General features: G+C 37.9%; 1 protein-coding gene across 9 annotated transcripts in view; it reads left to right on the plus strand.

The window, feature by feature from the left end:
• CACNA2D1 (calcium voltage-gated channel auxiliary subunit alpha2delta 1) overlaps positions 1-21981 on the plus strand; it is a 495580-nt gene that overhangs the window by 84104 nt on the left and 389495 nt on the right. For all 9 annotated transcript variants that reach the window (XM_040472796.1, XM_040472797.1, XM_040472798.1 and 6 more), the window contains exon 2: positions 6502-6583. In XM_040472796.1, the coding sequence (XP_040328730.1) occupies positions 6502-6583 (82 nt within the window). The remainder of the gene's footprint in view (positions 1-6501; positions 6584-21981) is intronic.

Here is a 21981-nt window from a genome sequence, read left to right on the forward strand (position 1 = left end):
TCTTTGTACTTCATTCTTTACTAGGCTTCAATTTGTGTTTCTCTCATTCTCCTTACACATAAGGTGAGTAGACTTCTCCCACCTTATTTGATGACTCTATACCTACATCCTCTCTGGAGACTTTTCCTGTCTGTGGGCTTTGTGATAGTGTTGTTCTTGGATTTTCTTCTCTTTTGCTACTACTCACATCCTCTGCCAGTTCTTTAAACATTATTTTCCAGAGTTCTAGTACTGTGTATTTCCTTCCTCCTTCCATACACTGTCCTTTGAGAGTCATACGTTGATTTACCTAATGTCCTTTACATACATTGTAAACATCAAATCTTTATATTCGTATTAAACTTCAGACAACTCCAAACCTAGTACATTCAGTTGCCTACTGAATATCTCCACATGGATCTCCCCAAAACATATCTAATTGAACCAATAAAAACTCATCAGTGTCTCTCTAAATTGTTCCTTCTGTGCTTTCTCTATCAAAATGTCCTATTATTGTTTAATTGAAGAACTCCATGAATCATTCTAAAATCCTTTCTCCATTCGCTGTCTATATCCAGTAGAACATGAAATTCTGTTGTCCATACTTCAGAATTTTTGTTGAGAAAATTTCTTGTACTTGACCTCTCCTCCATTTTTCTGTCTCCTCTTACTGCTACTGGGCTGGTTTGAATCCCCGTCATTTCTTATCGAGACCCTCCCTTCTCATTTTTCATTTTCCCTCAGAGCCACTGTCCACTTAGCTGTCTGAAAAATTACTTCATGATGTTTATAGGTACTTAATTGCTCTTGTTACTCTCTAACTTCACATTTTCCATGATCTCTCCATTATTTGGGGAAGTCATTCTGAATGCTTCAGAATGTTATTTAAGACACTTGGCCTGGACCATCTATCTGCCTCAATTTTGTCCCTGCCATGCCTGCTCCCATTCTGTGTCATTTGTCGAACCAGCCAGCTATTCAGACTACTTAGGCCATCTTTTATATTCCTTCTGCCTTCATTCTTATTTACGTGCTTTCTCAATTTTGTCAAATTCCACTCATCTTTCAAATCTCACTTCAAGTAGCTATTACTCCAGAAAGTCTTCTCCATCTATCTCCCGGCATTACTACTTGATAAACTTTAAGTGGTTATCTCTTGGTCCTGAAATGTATCCCGCTGCTAGAATTCAGGACACACTACCCCCAAATATGATACGGAGTATTTCAAGCTGAAGGAGTTTGAGAAATGTCACATGCAAGGACTTCCTGACCTTCCCTTCCTATGAAAATTGCCTTCCCTAACCCCAGAGGAAAGGAGCATCCTTTATTTCTGAAGACAAGGGACAGAGAAAAGAATGTGAATGCATCATCTTTGTTAAGTTCCCCCTAGTTTACTACACTTTGTTCATACTCTTTGCTCTATTATATCTTTCCATGACTTTCTAGTTTTTATCAGACTTAGCAGAAGCACACTCAGGTTTAACCCTTTCTTTGAGTCTTCATTTCCTTATGAAGGTTCCTGTGTCATGTAAAACGTGTATTAAATAAATAATGTGTGCTTTCCCCTTCTAAACCTGTCTTTTGTTAACATGCCTTCTATTGTCTAAGTTTTATCTAAGTTAACAACTTGGAAGGGTAGGGGTGCCTGGGCTGCTTAGTCAGTTGAGCATCCAACTCTTGATTTTGGCACAGGTCATAGGATTGAGCTTGGATTATAAGGCATATATTTGTCATTTCTGCATCTGCAGTTTTTGATATCTCCAGCAGACTTGAGTTCTTGTTGAATGGATTAACAAAGAGCAAACAATGAATTCTTCCTTGTGGACTGCTGTATTCATTTCTTATTACATGAAAAGGATATATCCTCTCTAAATCTCAAATTTCACGGTACCTTCTGGCGGTAGTAAAATAGAGCTTAGTGATTGTACGTATGTGCTTGACAATTTACTGAGAAAGAGAAAGTCCAAGAAAGAATCTGCAGCTATGAGTTTTGCCTTGTGTAATTTTTCCCTTTTTTGATGAATGGGATCTTTGCTTATTTCTTGGTCATTATAATCTTCTAATTCCAGGTTGGAAAGGCATAGTACTCATGAATTTTAGAAAAACCGGGTAGCACCTCATATCTATGAAAAATAATCCTTGCTCCTATAAAGTGTTCTTGACAGCTTGTCATTGGGGGTGAGAAGAGTGGATAGGTCCTCGATTACTTTCAGCCAAAACCGGTTAATCTCAATGAACACTGGCAGTGACAGTACACTCAGGTGTCAAGTTAGAATGCACGTTTTGGATCACTGTAGTGTAAATCAGAATTCAGGCGTGAGTTGTGGGTTTTTTGTTTCTGTTTTTGTTTTTTCACATATATCGTCTTTGTCTCTCAGTTGCCTAGCAAAATGGATATATAACAATTCTTTTTTTTTTTAATGTTTATTTCTGAGACAGAGACAGAGCATGAGTGGGGGAGGGGCAGAGAGAGAGGGAGACACAGAATGAGAAGCAGGCTCCAGGCTCTGAGCTGTCAGCACAGAGCCCGACGTGGAGCTCGAACTCATAAACTGTGAGATCATGACCTGAGCCGAAGTCGGTCGCTCGACCGACTGGGCCACCCAGTAGCCCCGGGGATATATAATACTTCTATTTGTCAATTCTATTTGTCAATGTTGAGAATTACATTTGGGAGAAGATGATTGATTGATTGATTTATAATGTTTATTTTATATTTGAGCGATAGAGACATAACGTGAGCAGGGAGGGGTAGACAGAGAGAGAGACTAACAATTGGAGGCAGGTTCTAGGCTCTGAGCTGTCAGCACAGAGCCCAACACAGGGCTCGAACCTATGAACTGTGAGATGCTGACCTGAGCCTAAGACAGATGCTTAACCAACTGGGCCACCCAGGTGCCTTGGGAAGAGGTGACTTATTTACTTGGGGTTTTAGGACTTGTTGAGTAACTGTTTGGAGAATTGAAATAGTATGATATGAATTAGAAAATGGTGTCAGTGGTCTTTGCGCCTGCCCATTCCCTACTGCAATTTATTATTCTTAGTGTAGAAATGGAGCACAATTTATTTATCTAATAATGGTACATATCTAATAAACAGTATCTAATACAGTTATTTATCTAATAATAGTAATAAGAATACGAATATTTATAGTGTTTTTCAAATATATTATTGGGGAGGAAGAATTCACTCTGCCATTGAAGCTCTTTCTGGCTGAATTAAGAATCACCTTGACATGAGACACATTAATAGAAGAAAATCAAATTTAATAGCATACCTGTGGGGAATCCACACAGACACGGAAATTTCAAAGACATTGAAGCAACATGACGCTTGTATGAAGCTAAGGGGAGGAATGGAGTCTGAGGTTACAAAGGGGAGAAAGACCATTAGCAAGAAGGTAAAAGGAGATTATTCAAAAACAGAGGTTCCCTGTTATGTAGATACGTTTCTTAGGTAAGGAAGAATCTCTATACATAGCTGTCTTCCATATACAAGCAGACAGTTGAGGGGCTAAAGAGCTTTTCCTAAATCTACTGGAATTTGATTGCTTTTAATTTAAAATAATTTTCATGCTAAAGTGGCGCATCTTGGGTCCATCATGGTGGCCTGCCTTTGGCCCCTACAATATGCACCAGTTTATAAACAGCAGAAAGCATAGCATTAGAATAATGTGGTTTGTAGCCTTCATCTTAATGATTCTATAGCTTTCTTTCTATAACCTCCTCCCAGGTATTTATTTTTTGTTTCTTGATATTTATTTACCTTTGAAAATCATATTTGTATAGCGTGGTTCAGTAGATATTCTTCCTTGTTTTCATTTGTATGCAAGTACCCTCAGCTTTTATGTATTAATTAGTTTGCCTCACATGTAAGTCAATTCTCTGTGTTTTTCTTTAAGGCATTTCTTCCTTTTTTTGGTGACTTTCTGTTTTCCTTCTTCCTCTTTAGCTTATCAGCTTATGTATGTATGTATGTGTGTGTGTATGTACTTTTTGAGAGAGAAAGAGAGCCCACTCTAGCTGGGGAGAGAGAGAGAGGGAGAGAGAGCAAAACTCAAGTTCCACACTCAGTGCAGAGCCCCAGTACGGGGCTTGATCCCACGACCGTGGGATCACGATCTGACCTTTCAGGTTGACCAGTTGAGAGTTGGATGCTCAACTGAGCCTTCAAGGCGGCCCTATCAGCTTTTTTTTTTTTTTTTTTATTATATGTTCTTCTATACCTCATTTAGATCCCTTTATTGCATTATGCTTTCTTCCCCCACATTTAATTTTTTATTCTGTTATATTTAAATTTATCCGACAAAAAGTTGGTAACATTGTAGTTCTATTGGAATTCTTATCTATTCAAGGAAAAGAAGGACAAACGTGGTTAAATCTCATAATTGAACACTTATGAAATACACGGTTAATTTTTTTTAATGCTTTTTTATTTATTTTGAGAGAGATAGAAAGTGAGCGAGCATGAGCCCGGGAGGAGCAGAGAGAGAGAATCCCAAGCAGGCTCCTGCTGTCAGCACAGCCTGACATGGAGCTTGAACTCACAACCGTGAGATCTTGACTTAAGCTGAATGAACTCAAGAGTCAGACGCTTAACTTACTGAGCCACCCAGGCGCCCACATAGTTAATTTTCAAAACAGCACTTTTCTAAACCACTCTTGGATATGGTCTCTTAAAGATACTAATCAAATTTGAAGAAGTAGGATATGTAAGGAAAAGATAAATACAGATGTCATATATATGTAGACAGAAGTTCAAATTCAAATATATCATTTCTTATCATTCTTACTAGTGTTTTCTTATATTTGCATGGGCAGAAAAGAATACACATTTTATGTCTTTTTATAAATAAGGATGAATAAATGAAATATATGAAGGGATTACAGATTAAATTATATTGATTTGAAGGGGGAACATTGTGTACTATTTGGTAATGTCTCTAATGCCAGGAAGAAATAAGACCATTGATTTAAGCTTTTCTAAAATGTCCTGATGTCCATAACTTGTATTTTAAGGTCTCCATTTCATTAATCTGAAGTATATACATGAAAAGCATTTGAACTGAAATCTTCCCGTCATAATTTTAATGCTCAACATGTTTCTTTAAAACTTAAGGCTTGATCCAGGAATTCCAAATTTAAAAGTCTGGCTTAGGAAATGAAATAGTTTTAAACTTTACTCAGTAAGGTATTTGCTGCTGTGTAATTTACAGTGGTTAAAACTGATGATACTCTATATTTTAACCAAAAAGGATGGTCAAATATATTATGGCAGGTAGAGATAATGGAATATTAAGTGGCCATTAACATACAATGTTTATAAAATATTTATAATGGCATGAGGGAGTATTTGTTGTATGACCAAAGCAAATCAAGAGATACAAATTTTACATAGTAGGCTTTCAACTATGTGAAAGAATTTTAAAAGACGAGAAGAGAGTATATCAAAATATTAACAGTGGTTATCCACTAATAGAATTATGAAAAATTTAAAAGAATTTATATTTTCTTACTTTTTTTTCAAATATTCTACCTGTAACACCTCCTTAGTATATTAAGAAGACTTACAAGCTAAAGGATGAAGTTTAGTTAAAGTAAAAAGAAATATTTTTTAATGTTTGTTTATTTTTGAAGGGGCAAGAGAGCACGAACAGGGGAGGAGCAGAGAGAGGGAGACTCAGAATCTGAAGCAGGCTCCAAGCTCTGAGCTGTTAGCACAGAACCTGACGTGGGGCTCGAACTCACAAGTTGTGAGTGAGATCATGACCTGAGCTGAAGTCAGAGTCTTAATTGACTGAGCCACCGAGGCACCCCTAGTTAAATTTTTTTTTTTAATGTGCATTTATTTATATTGAAAGGGGGAGAGTGGGAATGGTGGGGGAGAGAGAGAGAGAGAGAGAAAGAGACAGAGAAAGAGAAAAAGAGAAAGAAAGAAAGAAAGAAAGAAAGAAAGAAAGAAAGAGAAAGAAAGAAAGAAAGAAAGAAAGAAAGAAAGAAAGAAAGAAAACCCAAGAGAGAAAGAGAGAAAGAAAGAAAAAGAAAGAAAAGAAAAGAAAAGAAAAGAAAAGAAAAAAGAGAAAAGGAAAGAAAATAAATAAGTAAATAAATCCCAAGCTACATGGGGCTTGATCTCATGACTATGAGATCATGACCTGAGCCAAAGTCAAGAGTTGGGTGCTTAACCTGCTGAGCCACCAGGTGCTCCATGTTTAGAATAATCTATTTAGTAACTATTAATATAATTTTCCTAAAAATTAAGGAAATACCCTTATGTTGAAGAAGACATCTGTGTCATTTGCTCTTTTATGTTTTGTGGGGTATCACCATCCTAAGAAGTGGACCCTAAAGGTTCATTGGTTTTGTAATTTGAGAATGGGTTGGGAGGGTGGACATAGTAGGAACTTGGGGGGAGGGAGAAATTTCGAGGCGCTTTAAGGAATTATGTACAGCACGAATATCGAATGCGTGTGACTTGGCTTTCCCAGAGTTCTGATGGAACATTCTCTTCTGGTTTCTGCAGTATCAAGTCATGGGTGGATAAGATGCAAGAAGACCTTGTCACACTGGCAAAAACAGCAAGTGGAGTCAATCAGCTTGTTGATGTGAGTACAACTGCAAGACATTTGTGAATCTTTGAATGCAGCTCTTATCCTCTAGGAAACTGCGTTTCTCTATTATGAATAGGATGTGATTTTTCATGTGCATCGGGTAGTGAGATTCTGAGAAGGACCCTTGGTACCTGCTAGTTATTGTGAGCAAAGAATGTCATTCCCGGCAATTAATGTCGCGTTCTCACCATGCTTTACACTTTACACACAGCCTTACCTTAGATGAGTTTATGTGATGTGCAGACTCCCCTAAAACTCATAGTGGGGTTTCATGTGCCTGTTCTTCAGGGTATATTTTAGAATCTCTCACACCGTGGTGACTTTAAGTCCTTGATGGATTCTTTTGAATATCCTCAGTGGGAACACATGTTCTTTTTTTGAGGGTAGATAGTATTTTTAAAAATGGCTGGAAAGTGTTTATAGCCATGTCTGGAGACTAGAGTGAGTCATTGAGATGGGTAATAAAGATTTTTGTGTAAGAGAAGGAGACACTATAAAATATGTTTTCTTCTGATTTATGAAATGGCTATGAAAGTCACTCTAAAATGATTCTTGGAAATGATAGCAACGTATAAATATTTGTATAGCATCTTATATAGATTATTTTCCTTGGAAAAGAGCATTTACATGTAATTTCCATGAGATTAAAAAAAAATTAAATGTCATTTCTTTACAGTCTCACTACTTTGATACTAGTGTAAGTAATGTAATAATTTGAAAGTACTTTTATCTTGTGTTCTTAGTGTTACAGTGAGACCTTTTGTGTTCCAAAAATGTGAGGAGTTGGTGGCGTGAGATGTAAAAGCAAATATATGCATGATATACGAATATTTGTGATAAGAATATTTATATGTGAATATTCCTCCCAGGCAGAAACTAGAATATATGGTTACCTTATATATTGTTTGAATTTCATAAAGAAACCTACTAACAAATACTTTAAAAAGTTATTCTAGAATCTCTTTATAAACCAGTTGGAAGTTTCAACATGCAAAAGTATCTTAAGAAACAAATATCTGTGAGAGGAGATAGGGAATACATTTGGAAATGAAAAGTGTTTCCTTGTGAATAACAATGATTAAATTTAATTCTCATCAACACTTGTTACGCACATAGTACGTCCCAGGCACCGTTCAGGTGCCAACGATTGACAGAAATGCAGTTCCTCTCTTCAGAGGACTGACACTGTACTACTCAGAAATTTCCATTTTGTGGGCGCAAAGGTTCCGGAAAGCTACTTACTGGAAGGTGATGCTTGGGGTCTGCAACGATTCCTTATTGGACGATGTGTTAAAAAAATGAAATTGTGTCGGATAATAAGGCGAGCCTCTATGAAAGTGACAGTTTGTGGAATGAGAAAAAAGAAATGAGACTTGACAGATTCTGGTTAGAAGTTCTATGACTCTCTTTATTGGCAGTTTGAGATTAAGAATAAACTGCTCTCAGGAGCTGTCTTTTTCACTCCAGGGTTTCTCTAGCCTCAGAAACCACTTTCTTGGCTGACCTCACTTTTACTTTTGGTGTTAAGATGTAAACCCTTTTGCCGAATCTGCCTTTTGCAATGAATCATTAAAAAAAAAACAAACAAAAACCAAAAACAACTTACCTGATTTCCGTTATGCTTTATCAGGCACAGGTTGCTAAGAATACTGCAAATATTGATGAATGAATAAATGGCCTAGTCTGAATTTGGATAAAAAAATAGAACGGACAGGAGGAAAGAAAATCCCCGCAGTGTTTTGCTTATGAGACATATACCTAACTATGTGACAGAAAAAAATTACAAATAATTATATATTATAACAAGGGATGGGAGAGAGAGAGAATGCAGAATCTATTATTGGAAAAAAATTAAGTATTGGGGCTCATAAAGAGTGTTATTTTGCATAGATAAATGATTCCATATGCCCCTATCCTTTTGCCTAGAAAGAAAAGGTCCTTGATGGGGGCTAAAGGGTTGCATTTCTTTTTGGCCATGGGAACTTAAAGCTCAGAGGAGTTGAAGGACACCAGACTTGAGGTGAACTTTATTATTATTTTTTCAACGTATATTTATTTTTGAGAGTGAGAGAGTGCGCGCGCAAGGGAGGGGCAGAGAGCGAGAGGGAGATACAGATTCCAAAGCAGGCTCCAGGCTCTGAGTTGCCAGCACAGAGCCCAATGCGGGGCTCAAAGTCACATACCGCGAGATCATGACCTGTGCCAAAGTCAGATGCTTAACCTGCTGAGCCACCCAGGTGCCCCGAGAGTGAACTTTATGCTGAGTTTGGGGGTATTGGATGCACGGTGAGGATCAAAAGTTGAATAGAGGAATTTAGCAGGTTCCTAGGTTGATATTTAATATTGTGGAAATGGTGATTCTTCCCTAATTATTTAATGGATCTGTTTTTCCTGGCATCACAGGACAGATCTAGCTTGTTACCTGAAGGTTCAGAAGCAGTTATGATGAGGCAACATAGCTAAAAGAAGGCAACTTTCTAATTTTATAAAAATTGCTTTATGGCATCATTAAATACTAGCCCAGGAAGATTGATAATGATTAATACATTGTATTAATTGAAGATGTACATTGTGTTACTTTGATACATTTATATATTGCAGTACGATTGTAATGTTATTTATCACCTTACATAACCTATAATACAATATTATCTTCTGTTTTTAACAAGCCATATGCAGATTTTAGGATTTCTTCTTCTATGTTTTGAAAAATGCCTTTTGTATTTTGATGGGGATTATGACTTTGGGTAGTATAGCTGTTTGAAGTATATTAATTCTTCCGATCCATGAACAAAGGATGTTTTGTTTGTTTTTATTTGTTTGTGTCTTCTTTGAACTCTTTGAGCAGTCCCATTTTATGACTTTTAAACACACACACATAGACCTATGAATTCCTGTAGCTGACAAGTAGAGAGAGGCTGATGATCATATATTAGCTAATAGATAACATTAAAAAAATTAAGGTGGTCTTAGTATTCTTGGAAACAAAGTTTTTAAGTTTGTAAAACATTCTTGAGCAACTATTTTCTCACTTAATATGTTGATAAAATACTTCATGTACAAATATACTTAAATTTCAACCAGTATCTAAATTATCAGATATTCTGAATTAATGGGTTCTGTAAGAATGATAATTTGCTTTGTGAGGAAGTTTTTTAAAGATGAATCGATAAAAACAAACTACTGTTTGTTTTTCAATGAAAGACACTTTTAAGTCTGCAAAAAGTTGTTTTAAAAGAACACAGTTGGTAACGTGTCTGACTCAGGATTTCAGCTCAGGTCATGATCTTGTGGTTCGTGGGTTTGAGTCCCGCATGGGGCTCTGCACTGGCAGTGTGGAGCTTTTGTGGGATTTTCTCTCTCGCTCCCTCTCTCTGCCCCTCCCCAGCTCTTTAAAAAAGTGAAAAAAATCCGACTTCAGCCAGGTCACGATCTCGCGGTCCATGAGTTCGAGCCCTGCGTCGGGCTCTGTGCTGATGGCTCAGAGCCTGGAGCCTGTTTCCGATTCTGTGTCTCCCTCTCTCTCTGCCCCTCCCCCGTTCATGCTCTGTCTCTCTCTATCCCCCCCCCCCAAAAAAAAAGTTAAAAAAAAAAAGCGAAAAAAAGAAAAAAAGAAAACAGAACTCTGCAAATAGGTCTGAGATCCTCAGCTGGTCCCCTGACCGACCCTGCTGTGTGGAAAGCAAATCACAATAATGTAAGCAAATCACAACCATCTGCGAGTTTTGTTGTCCTTTTGGACGATTTTTTTTTCCACCTCCCCCTTTTCCTTTAGGAATCCAAGACTTCCTTGGGGCCTCCTGTTCATTAAAAAAATTGGACTGATGGTTCTCATTTACGTTTGTTTAAGTCTGTAGTAACTCCTTCGCCTCTAAGCAGAACATATTTGATATTAGGAAGCTGGTGTGAAGACGATGTTTTGAGAGAGGTGGAGTTTTTTCAAATAGGTCATTCCAAATAGGTCTCTTTTCCTGGTGAGGGTCGGGTGGGGCCGGGGCACCAGCGGAACTTAGACTGAGGCGAGGCGTGTGATCTTCAGGGGGTGCAGAATTGAAGGAGGCACTCTGGAGAGTTGGAAACTTGCACCATCCGCAGAGTGAGTGAGTAACTCCTGGAATTCTGTGCCTGAGGGGACTTAAGTGCCTCAACCCTGGCGCCCAGGGACAGTAAAGGCCTAACTCCCTCTGTATCCCTGTGGCCAGAGGCAGAGACATTTGTAGCTTTCTGGACATCGCAAGAGGCCTCTGCTACATTTCCTTTTCTGTTCCTTTCCCATCCTTCATATAATATGAAGCCTTTCTTATGGCTTTTTTGGATGATTTGTAAGCTGCCCAGACTCCTCTTGTATTTATCTCCGGTGCAGGGGTGATTCCTACAGTGTTAACAACGTACACATTTTGAAATCTTCACCCACAATATCTGACACTTACCTTCTGTTTCAGTTCTAATGTTGTGTTGTATTTTCTGACAACGCAGGATGCTCTGGGAATCCAGTCTTTTTGTTAACAGACATTATTCTATCCCTTTAGCTTTGTAAGAGAGTTGACACAACGTGTGTCACCTTGTTTTAACGCTTTCTTCTTACGTGTAGATTCTGTCTGCATTTCTAACATGTTAGGTTAGAATATGCAAATGTTTTTAAGAAAATTGGTGAATCCCCCCCTCCCCCGGAATTGTAATTTTGGAGGTAAAATCATTCTGCATTGGTATCATCATAGAATTTTCTGGCTTTTGATTCACTATTGTGATTTCATAAATTAAGATTATATTAAAATCAATGCGTACATATTTCAATATGCTTTCAAAGATGTGACTATGAAATGTGTCTAAATATTGAGCATTCAGTACTCTTAATTAAGTTAGTATTTACATAAATGTTTTAAGTGAATAATTTCATTAGTAACTCATGGTATTAATAGACTGATGCTTTTACTTTGACATTGTGGTCACGTCACTTAGGTAAATAGAATATTCATTTTCTAGGTGGTGGAGAGCTTCATATATTAATTTATTTACAAAAGATGATACTCTAGAGAAGAACATAATTAATCATGGGTGATTCTGACGAGGAATCAGCAAGATGCTGAGGCAACAGCAAGGGCTGGGGTTTTCTTTTCTACTCTGGGGAGAGCTGCTAAATAGCTGGGTGGTATTAGATTTCCTGTTACCTGCTTGTCAAGCGAGATAGATCTTAACACTCTCTCTTCCTTGCAGATATGTTATAGGGGAAAAAGGAAATAGGAAATGAAACAGGAAAGTCATCACAGATGCTACGAAAACGTTAAATGCTTATGTCATGTTAAAATGTAGCTTTATGTTTTAAAATGTCACCTTATCTTCATATTACTTTACAAATGTAGCATAATTACTATTTTATAAGAGTAATACAATTAATTTTCAAATATAACCTTATTGGATATTGATATTAAGAAGCAATTGTGAAGACTATATTTTGAAAGTGATATAAAACAAGCAAACCCAGAATTACTGGTTTTATTTAGCATTGCCTTATTCTCTCAATGAGGAAATGTTGTAACTAAATCAATTACCATAATTACGTAGGCAACTTGAGATTGCAGTTATTTTAGGGGAAAAACCCACTTTTTTTTTTCTCTCTCTAAGTAGCCAGAAGTCTATTTTGACTGCAGAGAGTACTATCAGTAGAGAGTATGGGTTCCCTGCACCCGTCCACTGGAGGTTTTAAATTAAGACGCTAATTTTTTTGAGCAGTGGTTAATTACATTCGTTTTTAAAGGTATGGAATAAACTCCAGGGCATTTCTAATGTGATGGTGACTTTCAAGATTTTATTAACTGGTTTTTAAATGAAGTACTATGGGTTGACAAACATGAATAGTAAAAGACTCATAAAAGGTTTTTTTTTTTTTCTTTTACTAATCCGTTCCATTATCAATCAGTACTTAACACCTGCTTATGTTGTACTAGTACTTGAGGGATAAATGATTATTCGTTGTTTTCCCAAGAGCAACCTAATGGTTGGGTAATACTGATTACAGAGGGAATGATAGAATGCCTCCTGTGCTCTCTTCTTGTCCGTGAGCAGCACAATGAAGATGGAGGCTAAGAACCCCTATGTGATGTAGCCACGCGGCAGCTTCTCTAGCACGAAGATGATGGCATAAAAGACCGTCATCTGCTACTGCACACTCTCAGGGTACAGCATACAGCTCCTCATTATTTACTTTTCCTGAAGACATTTCATGCCTTTATGTCTAGAGCCGTGGTTCTCAGCCAGGGGCAGGAGACATTTGTCAGTGCTTGGAAACGTTTGTGATGGTCACAACCAGAGGAGGGGGTGCTCCTGGCATCTAGAGTCAAGAGGCCAAGGATGCTGCTATATATCCCACAATGCACAGGACACCATCTCACAACAAAGACTCATCTGGTAAAATTGTCAGGAGCTCTCGGGTTGGAAAACGGCTCTAGGAGGACTGAAAAATTTGAGGCAAGAATCAATGTATGGAATTCTTTGTGTTAATATAAATTTGTAAAGTTGTCTATCAGCATTGATAGGTAGCAGTTTTGCTTTAGAAAAGCCATTTGTTAAGTATAATGGTTAAGAGCAAATTAAACTGTGCTGCTTTTAAAAATTATTTTGTTGGCAGTAAAACGAATTTGGGTCATTTGGGGTTAGGGACATTAAGCAAGCAGCTCACTCAGCCTATGGCTAATTATTTTTTAATTTAGTTTTAATAGAATCTAGTATGATCTCTTGTACTTTTAATTGCTTATGAATTTGTTACTCAAAACACACACACAGTTCATATGTGGCTCCAGATATGCAAAGTGAAAGAGGCTAGGTTAATGTTATCTCTGGAATTAGCAAACAAAAAACCCAAGTAGGTGGCTTCTTATTATATGTATCTTAACGCTTTTCTTGTTTTAATTCTGAATACCCTTTTTTAAAAAAAATTCTGAATATTCTTTTTTTTTTAATGTTTATTTCTTTTTGAGAGAGAGAGAGAGAGAGAGAGAGAGCCTGAGCCATAGCGTGCCTGCATGCACAAGTGGGGGAGGGGCAGAGAGCTGCACGGAGAAATCTCAAGCAGGTACTGAGCTGTCAGCACAGAGTCTGATGCAGGGTTCAATCTCATGAACGGCAAGATCATGACCTGAGCCAAAATCAGGAGTCAGATGTGTAACTGACTGAGCCACCTAGGCACCTCTAATTCTGAGCCTTCTTAAAGATAAACTTACTCTTTACCTTATGTATGAAATGTCTCCAACCTAAAATCTGAAGAATTCTTGTTTTCTTTTTCTTTTTTTTTTTTTTTCTTTTCTTTTTTTTTCTTTCTTTTTTTCTTCCTTCCTTCCTTCCTTCCTTCCTTCCTTCCTCTCTCTCTTTCTCTTTCTTTCTCTCTTTTTCTCTTTCTCTCTTTCTCTTTCTTTCACTCAATTTAGTCTTTGTTGTAGGTTAGTTTCTGTGTTCCAGGAATGAGCCCTTGTATTTAACCTTCTAGTTAAATATTATCGCCTGTTCTGATGTGTAGTTTGGAGAAAGCCCAGGCATATTTGTGCTTGTTACTTGTTCTGGTCCTTCTGCCATCTAATGCAAGCTGGAAAGTGTCACCATTAAATACTCGTTAATAGGAACTAGGGCAAGTAGCAGGATATACTGTGGAACATTCTCCAATTCTGATTTCATTCTTCCTAAATATTCTTCTTAAAGGTAATGTCTCATCTTAAATGTGATAGTGTCCCAGCTGAAAAGTTTATCATATGGAAGGAGTAAGGAAAGAATTTTGAACTCTTGTGTTTGTTATTTGAATGCTGGTTTGGTATAGTTATCATCAGAAAAATATGCACCATAAATTCAAGAACATGATCAATTGTTTTATTTTTTTAATGTTTATTCATTTTTGTGAGAGAGAGTGAGCGTGGTGGAGGGGAAGAGAGAGAGGGAGACACAGAATCTGAAGCAGGCTCCAGGCTCTGTCAGAGCTGTCAACACAGGGCCTGATGTGGGGCTTGAACTCATGAATGGAGACATCATGACCTGAGCTGAAGTCAAGATGCTTAACCAACTGAGCCACCCAGGAGCCCCCAAACATGATCAATTATATATGTATATGTGCGTATATGTATATAATTACATGAGCACGTGTGTGTGTGTGTGTGTGTGTGTGTGTGTGTGTGTGTGTGTGTTGAGGTTCATAGTAAACAGGCCTATGTTATATTTTGAATTCTTGCTGTGTGCTAATTAACTTTACTAGAAGTTCTGAGCAATAGAGCTTGGAGTTGACCATATTCTATGGTATAAACCAGTACCCTGAGTTTTATAGCTTTCCTTGATAGTGTGTCTCATTTTGCCTTTCAGTCTGTATTTTCTAATAGTTCCTTGTATCACACAGATTCTGATTTCTTTCCCCCCATATTAATATATATTTCCCTCAAAGTGTGGCTATCATTGCATCTTTTTGACTACTATAACCCATGTGATTTTATTTTACTCTGAATTCTGACAGCACAATTTTCTCTCCCTCTTAAGTGGAACACTAATAATCTTCACATTGATCATTATCTTGCTTTTGTGTATTTAGTCTATTTTTAGGGTGTGATGACCATTTAGGTGTTGTCTGCCTGCCATCAGTAGATACGAGTACTGGCCATGTGCAGACCATGTTTTATGTGCTGGGGTGTACCAATGAATAAAATCTCTGTCCTCTTGAAATTTACATTCTGGGGGCGCCTGGGTGGCGCAGTCGGTTGAGCGTCCGACTTCAGCCAGGTCACGATCTCTCGGTCCGTGAGTTCGAGCCCCGCATCAGGCTCTGGGCTGACGGCTTGGAGCTTGGAGCCTGTTTCCGATTCTGTGTCTCCCTCTCTCTCTGCCCCTCCCCCGTTCATGCTCTGTCTCTCTCTGTCCCCAAAATAAATAAAAAACGTTGAAAAAAAAATTAAAAAAAAAAAAAGAAATTTACATTCTGGTTAAAGGAAATATGAAATATATAACAAATGTGATGCTTAATAAACTATGAATGTTAGATGATGTTTGCAATTACTTGAAAGTAGCCAAAATGGACACTGGGTGTTGTATGTAAATGATGAATCGCTGAATTGTACCCCTGAAACCAACATTGCACTGTAGTTTAACTGACTAGAATTTCAATAACAATTTGGAAAAAAAAAAAAAAAAAAGGTAGTCAAATAAAAATCTCCAGCCATAAAAAAGTTCAAAGGTGGTAGCCTATCTCAGAAAGATAGGTTACAGGGGAAAGGAAACAAAATGCTATAATTTAAAGCGATTTTTACTAATTGTGTTAAACACAACTGACAGTGTACTAAAGAGTATTCAAGAGTGAGACATTTAAAAAAAACTTGACATTTATTTATGAGATTGCATCGTTTACTGTTTTAATTAAAGAGTAGGTAGGGAGTGTTTGAAGAGATCAGGAGCTAATTAGTAAATATTGCATATTTTTTTATGGCAACATTCATTTTTTTAACAGCTAATTTTTAACAGAGGAAGGTAGGGTTTCTAAAATTTTTCTTTGTTGTTGGTAAAATATATTCTAAGACAAATTCAGACCTAGTGTCACTAGTTACTCTTTACCTGACATGAAGGACTCTTGACATATCTGAACATCCCTTTCTATTGGCCCGCTTCTGTGATGATGTAACTTATGATAAATAAAAAGAAAGACTTTGTTATACTTGTGAATCATTGCAAAATTTCTTAAGGTAAGGGAACTTTGATCTTTGAAAGTGACCACGAAAGAACATTATATCATTCTTTTTGTGCTAATACATCTTTTAGAAACAAGACATTCTTAGTTGCTAGGGAACAAGTAGTTCAAAAGCCCACAGAACACTTAATAAAGAAGAAAAAAACCATATAACCAAACCATCCCACATTGCAAAATTCAAGTAAAAGCAAGTGAAATTGATTTTGTGAGTATCTAAAGCAGTTGAAGTGACAAGGCATCTCTTTTCCTACCTGCATTTGCCTTGAAGATGTTTGAATTTACCCCCCTTAGCCAGAAAAGGCAGTGAAATTAGAATGTTCGTGGGAGTCATGTCGCAGTTTGTTTTCATCCCTCATTATTATGAGGTAGGACCATATTTATTCATCCAATTCATATATATTTTTGGACAATGTGTGCACATCTATTTTGATATTTTTAGCTCTTCTCTCTAGAATTTCTTCTCAGAATCCCATGTTATTGTGAAGGTCATTGTTGGAGTCCTGAGATAATTTCATTATTTTGTAAAGTTGAACAGAATTTACCCATTTCTCAACAGAATGATTGAAATGAATGACATGAATCTAATGAGTAATGAAATGAAGGTGCAAAGTAGTAATCAGTAATGTTAATCACAACCTTCAAAGCATGGGGTCTTTCTTGGCATTTTTATTTTTTGACAGAATGACTCACCTGGGAGTTGATTATAGAATCACTATCCAGAGGCTGATTATTATTGTTACCTCTCAGCTGGAGCTCTTCACAGCTAATTCATTGTTTTAGTTTTCTATTCTTAGTGTAACACATTCCCCCAAACTTACTGACTCAAAGCACAAATTTCTTATTTTACAACCTGTGGGTCAGAAGTCCTTCCCTTGGCTCATGGCCCTTTTCCAACGTCTTCAACTCTGGCGACATTGGAATGATTTCTCCTCATGCTGCGATCTCTCTGGTTTCCTGTGTACAGTCCCATCTTTCCCTTCTGTTTTCAAGGACCCTTGCGATTGTATTGGACCCTCCAGAACAAACCAGGGTAACCTCTTTCTTTTCCATTTAATTTAACGCATTCATTTATTTTCTAATACTTATCTTTTTATTTTGGAGAGAGTGTGAATGGGGGAGAGGGGCAGAAGGAGAGAGAGGAGAGAGAATCCGAAAGAGTCCCAAATGGGCTCTACATTCAGTGTAGAGACTGATGTGGGGCTCGATCCCACCACCCTGGGATCGTGACTTAAGCCAAAATCAAGAGTCAGACACTCAACCGATTGAGCCATTACCATCTGCAAACATCCCCTTTGCCATGTAACAGCACCTATTCACACATATCTGTGGACCCCCCCCGGGGGGGGGGGGGCTAGTGTTCCACCTACCATAGCCATCACTTGTGTCACTCTGGTATGTGCCTGTTGCTTTCCTTCCACTAGTCTTCTCATTTCTGCTGTTTGTGCCTTTGATCGACCTAACTGTTGTCCTGTGGTGAGAGAATCTGATTGGTTCAGTATGTTGTCACTGCTTGTACAAATCTTTTGTACCTGTTTCCTCACAGGCTATTGAGTCAGAAGTTGGCAGCTTCTAGATCTGATATGTTCTGATGCGATTGGCCAGGGGCCAAAGGCAAGGTCATACATTAGAATATTGTTACCCATTTGTCAGGAAATACCTCCGACTCTTCTTTCATTATGGACTGTCACAAGGAAAGCTTTTCTCAGAAGGATGGCTCTGGGCATGGCAGAAATCTGGGTTGCTTATTCCGGACAAGTTCCATGGGAGGAAAGTTAATGTACAAGTACTGAGGGAAGGGGTGGTCAAAATTATACATACTTAAGATTTAATACGCAAGAATTTGTTTCCTTTTAGAGAACTTTTTCATGATCTGCCATTCTCTCTCCCAAAGGAAAAAGATTTAGTCCTGCCATTTTGAAGCTTTTGTTTAAACTGCCTTCCCATGATCTCTAATGTTCTTGACTTTACTCCTTGGCACCTGGGCACAAGGGGAAACCCGTGACAAGATGTGCAGCGTATGTGCTGTTTTCTGTTCCCTTGTTATAAATACTGAATATGGGTGCTGCTAAGAACTTGGCCAGGCTCCTTAGCTTGCATAGGGCCCTCGAGTCTGGGTGCGTCGCACCATCATTCTTCAGCTGGGATTCTGCTTCCCACTGTCTATCCCTCAATTTCTGCATTGGGGTTCCCTTGATCCTGCCCTGAGGCCATCTTCTAGCAGAGGGATTAATTCTTAGCTCCCTTTCTTATTCATTCCAACAATCTTTCCTATTTCTCCACATCCTGCTGAAACCAAGGGACATCTCTGGTATAGAGTGGCACTGCAGACTCACTTTGCCTAAACCTACCATGCTACCATTTTCCTTTCTACTACTCTGGGCAGTGGTTTGCTCCTTCATGATGTGAAATTGGGGACCCAAGCTGTCTCTACTCTGATAACTCCAAAGCCTGAATTTCAGTATTCTAACACGGTAGTTAATTCAATGTACTTTTTAAGTTTCTTAAAGTTAGTAAATGATAACGTATGTGAAACACCTCAGAGTGGTATAGAGTAGATGCCTAAAAATGATTGCTAATATAATATTCTAGGTCATCGCAAACCTGGAAACGTACCTCACTTTCAGTGAGCATCTCTGGGATATCTGTGTAGTTAAGTCTTATGACTTCTGAAACATTTCTATATGTTCAGTGAGCAATTATATCATTGAGTGGTATCACTTTTTAGATATTAGAGGTTATTTTTATTTTTATTATTATTTTCTTGTTCATTTTTGAGAGAGCGCACACAAGCAGGGCAAGGGCAGAGAGACAGGGAGAGAGAGAATCCCAAGCAGGCTCCAACCCTGGGAGCCAAAAGTGGACTTGAACCCACGAACTGTGAGATCATGACCTGAGCTGAAATCAAGTGCTTAACCTATTAAGCCACCCAGGTGCCAAGAGGTTATTTTTAAATATACTCTCCTTCTAGAGATTATGTGGGCACTATGGATTTGGAGCAAAGACACTTAGAAGTTCCCAGTGAAAAAAAGGAAGGGAAACCATATTCTCTGTTGTCTCCAAATGTAATAGTGAATGCTCCTTAAACCCAGTTAATTAAGATTGTAAGAAAGCAAGAATGTACAGGTGGTACATTTTTCTGTTAAAATCTGTGGCAAGGATGGAAGTGAGAGAATTTGAACTATAGAAAAATTAAAGCATATTAGTGTATCAGGAGGGAAAACATCCTGTCTAGGATTCTCTGTATTGTGATGTATTCTTTCTAGTAGAAGGAATGGAAGCCAGTGTCATACAGCATATGAGGAATTGACATATGATTTTAATGGACCTCTGTTGGGTGGCAAAACCCAAATTATTTATACTACGCTCTTTTGTTTTATTTATTTAGTTACTTATTTATTTCCTGGAAAGAGCTTGGATAAAATGGTGAAACAGACAATTATTTTTTAAAAAAGATAAAAAGAACAGGAAGAGAAAAAGAAAAGATACTTAAGGTTCTGTTTTTTTTTTTTTTTCTTAATATATTTTTTTAACGTTTATTTATTTTTGAGAGACAGACAGAATGTGAGCAGGAGAGGAGCAGAGAGAGAAGGAGCCACAGAATCCGAAGCAGGGTCCAGGCTCTGAGCTGTCAGCACAGAGCTCGACACAGGGCTTGAACTCTTGAACCATGAGATCATGACATGAGCCGAAGTCGGACGCTTAATTGACTAAGCCACCCAGGTTCCCCAAGGTTCTGTTTAAAAAAGAAAACAAAAGCAAAAAAAAAAAACAAAAAAAAACAAAACACCCAACTCTGTTAACATACTAAATATTGTAGAAATAGGGTTTTATTTAGTGGTGGGAAGAATTATAAATGTAGGTACTTTATAGCAATATATCATATAATCTTAAAAATCCACTGAACTCTTCTCCTCTGAAAACTTTTTGCTAAACATACACCAGGAGAGTTTTTGAGAGCCTTCGCAGTACCTCTAACAAAAACAACAAAGAATATTACATTCTTTAAGACCAGAAACAAGAACTACTTCTTTTGGTGGGGCAGTTATATGGTCTTAATTCATTTTGATCACCAAGAAAACATTTCAAATGTGGTTTTATACATTAAAAAGTACAACAGGATATTTATATTGGGGCTGTAGACTTCAGCTTCCTTGACCTCATTTATTTAAAGTTTATTTGTAAGTTAGATACTGTTTTTTTCCCCCTAAGGATTTAAAAATTACTATAGAATCCATCTGAGAGAATATTGTGTATATATTTGAGAGGATTTGTGTATACTTGAATTGAATTTTTACTTCTGATTCATAATCCATTCATCCTTCAAAGAACCTATAAGATATCTGGCATATGATGTAGGTAGTGACTTAAGTGACATTGTGTGTGGTGCATACTGTGAAGTACAGATTGTGTATTTGGGACTAATCTCTCCCAACTCTGACTTCTGTTGCAGTCCCTGTACCATAGGAAGAAGATCAGACTTCCTACAGAAGCGAACACAATATTAATGGTACAAAGCACAACTGCCTTTCACGCCAATTAGCTTTATTGGCTTTACCGCAAAGAACTAAATGTCCTGGATCAATTACAGCGATGTTGAGGCTTACCTGTTTGTTTCCCCAATCAATTAATCTATTAAGGAGTTTGTGTTCCTGGATGTCATCTTAGGCTAAAATGAAAGAGAGAGGCTTAGGTTGGATGGAGTTCTTTGTGGACAACCTGGTCTGTAGAATAAGACTCAATAATATGCCCCTTAGCAAGAAAGTGTAAGCAATCCAGTAATATGCAGGAATTTCAAACAAAACTAAATATGGGGAATTTATAAGCGTAGACTACTGTGCCTTGAATAGTTGGGACGAAAAACCTACAAGGTCAAAGTTCAAATGAGTATTAGGGGTTCCTGGGTGGCTTGGTCTGTTGACCATCTGACTCTTGATTTCAGCTCAGGTCATGATCTCACGGTTTTGTGAATTCGAGCCCTGCATCGGGCTCCACGCTGATAGTGTGAGGCCTGTTTAGGATTCTTTCTCCCTCTCTCTCTCTCTCAGAATAAATAAACTTACAAAAAAAACAAAAACAAAAAAACAAAAAAACAAAAAACTTCAAGTATTAGAAAAACTTCAGAGTTTAAGTAAAAAAGTTCAGGAGTTAAGGTTTCACTTAAATATTTTAAAACTATTAAGTTTGAATCATTTAAAAAAATGAAGGCTTCATGTAAAACTAATGTGTTCTGTAATAAATGTTAGCATATGCATCCGTGTATATTTGAAACCAGTATTTATCAGTGGCATCCGTGGTCAGCTTGGACCGGGCTATAGAACCTGTTGGTAGTATTGCAGAAAGCTGGAGTTCTGCCAGCAAAAGCAGGGTTGAACTGGTTCCTGCATGTGCCTGGATTCACGTCTCATAAGACCGTAAAAACCTGCCAGGCCCTGGCTTTCAAAGATGGTTTAGTCATGCATGTGCAGCCCATCTGTTGGGCACATAAGGGATTTCCTCCTCGGCTAAGCCCAGCAGCCTCAAGCATGGCCGCTGTTTCTCCCTTCCCCCACCTTTCTCGAATTCTTTCTCTCTGCCAGGAGTGCACAGGCTCTGCAAACCAGGTGCTTCTTATGCCACTCTAGGGAAATCCTTGCACAGACACTGATGGGAGGCAAAATTATAGTCTGCTGCTCCTGCCTAAGCTTAC

This window comes from Herpailurus yagouaroundi, unplaced genomic scaffold, assembly GCF_014898765.1.
Source record: "Herpailurus yagouaroundi ecotype Mexico unplaced genomic scaffold, PumYag 100, whole genome shotgun sequence".
Classification (NCBI taxonomy): Eukaryota; Metazoa; Chordata; class Mammalia; order Carnivora; family Felidae; genus Herpailurus; species Herpailurus yagouaroundi.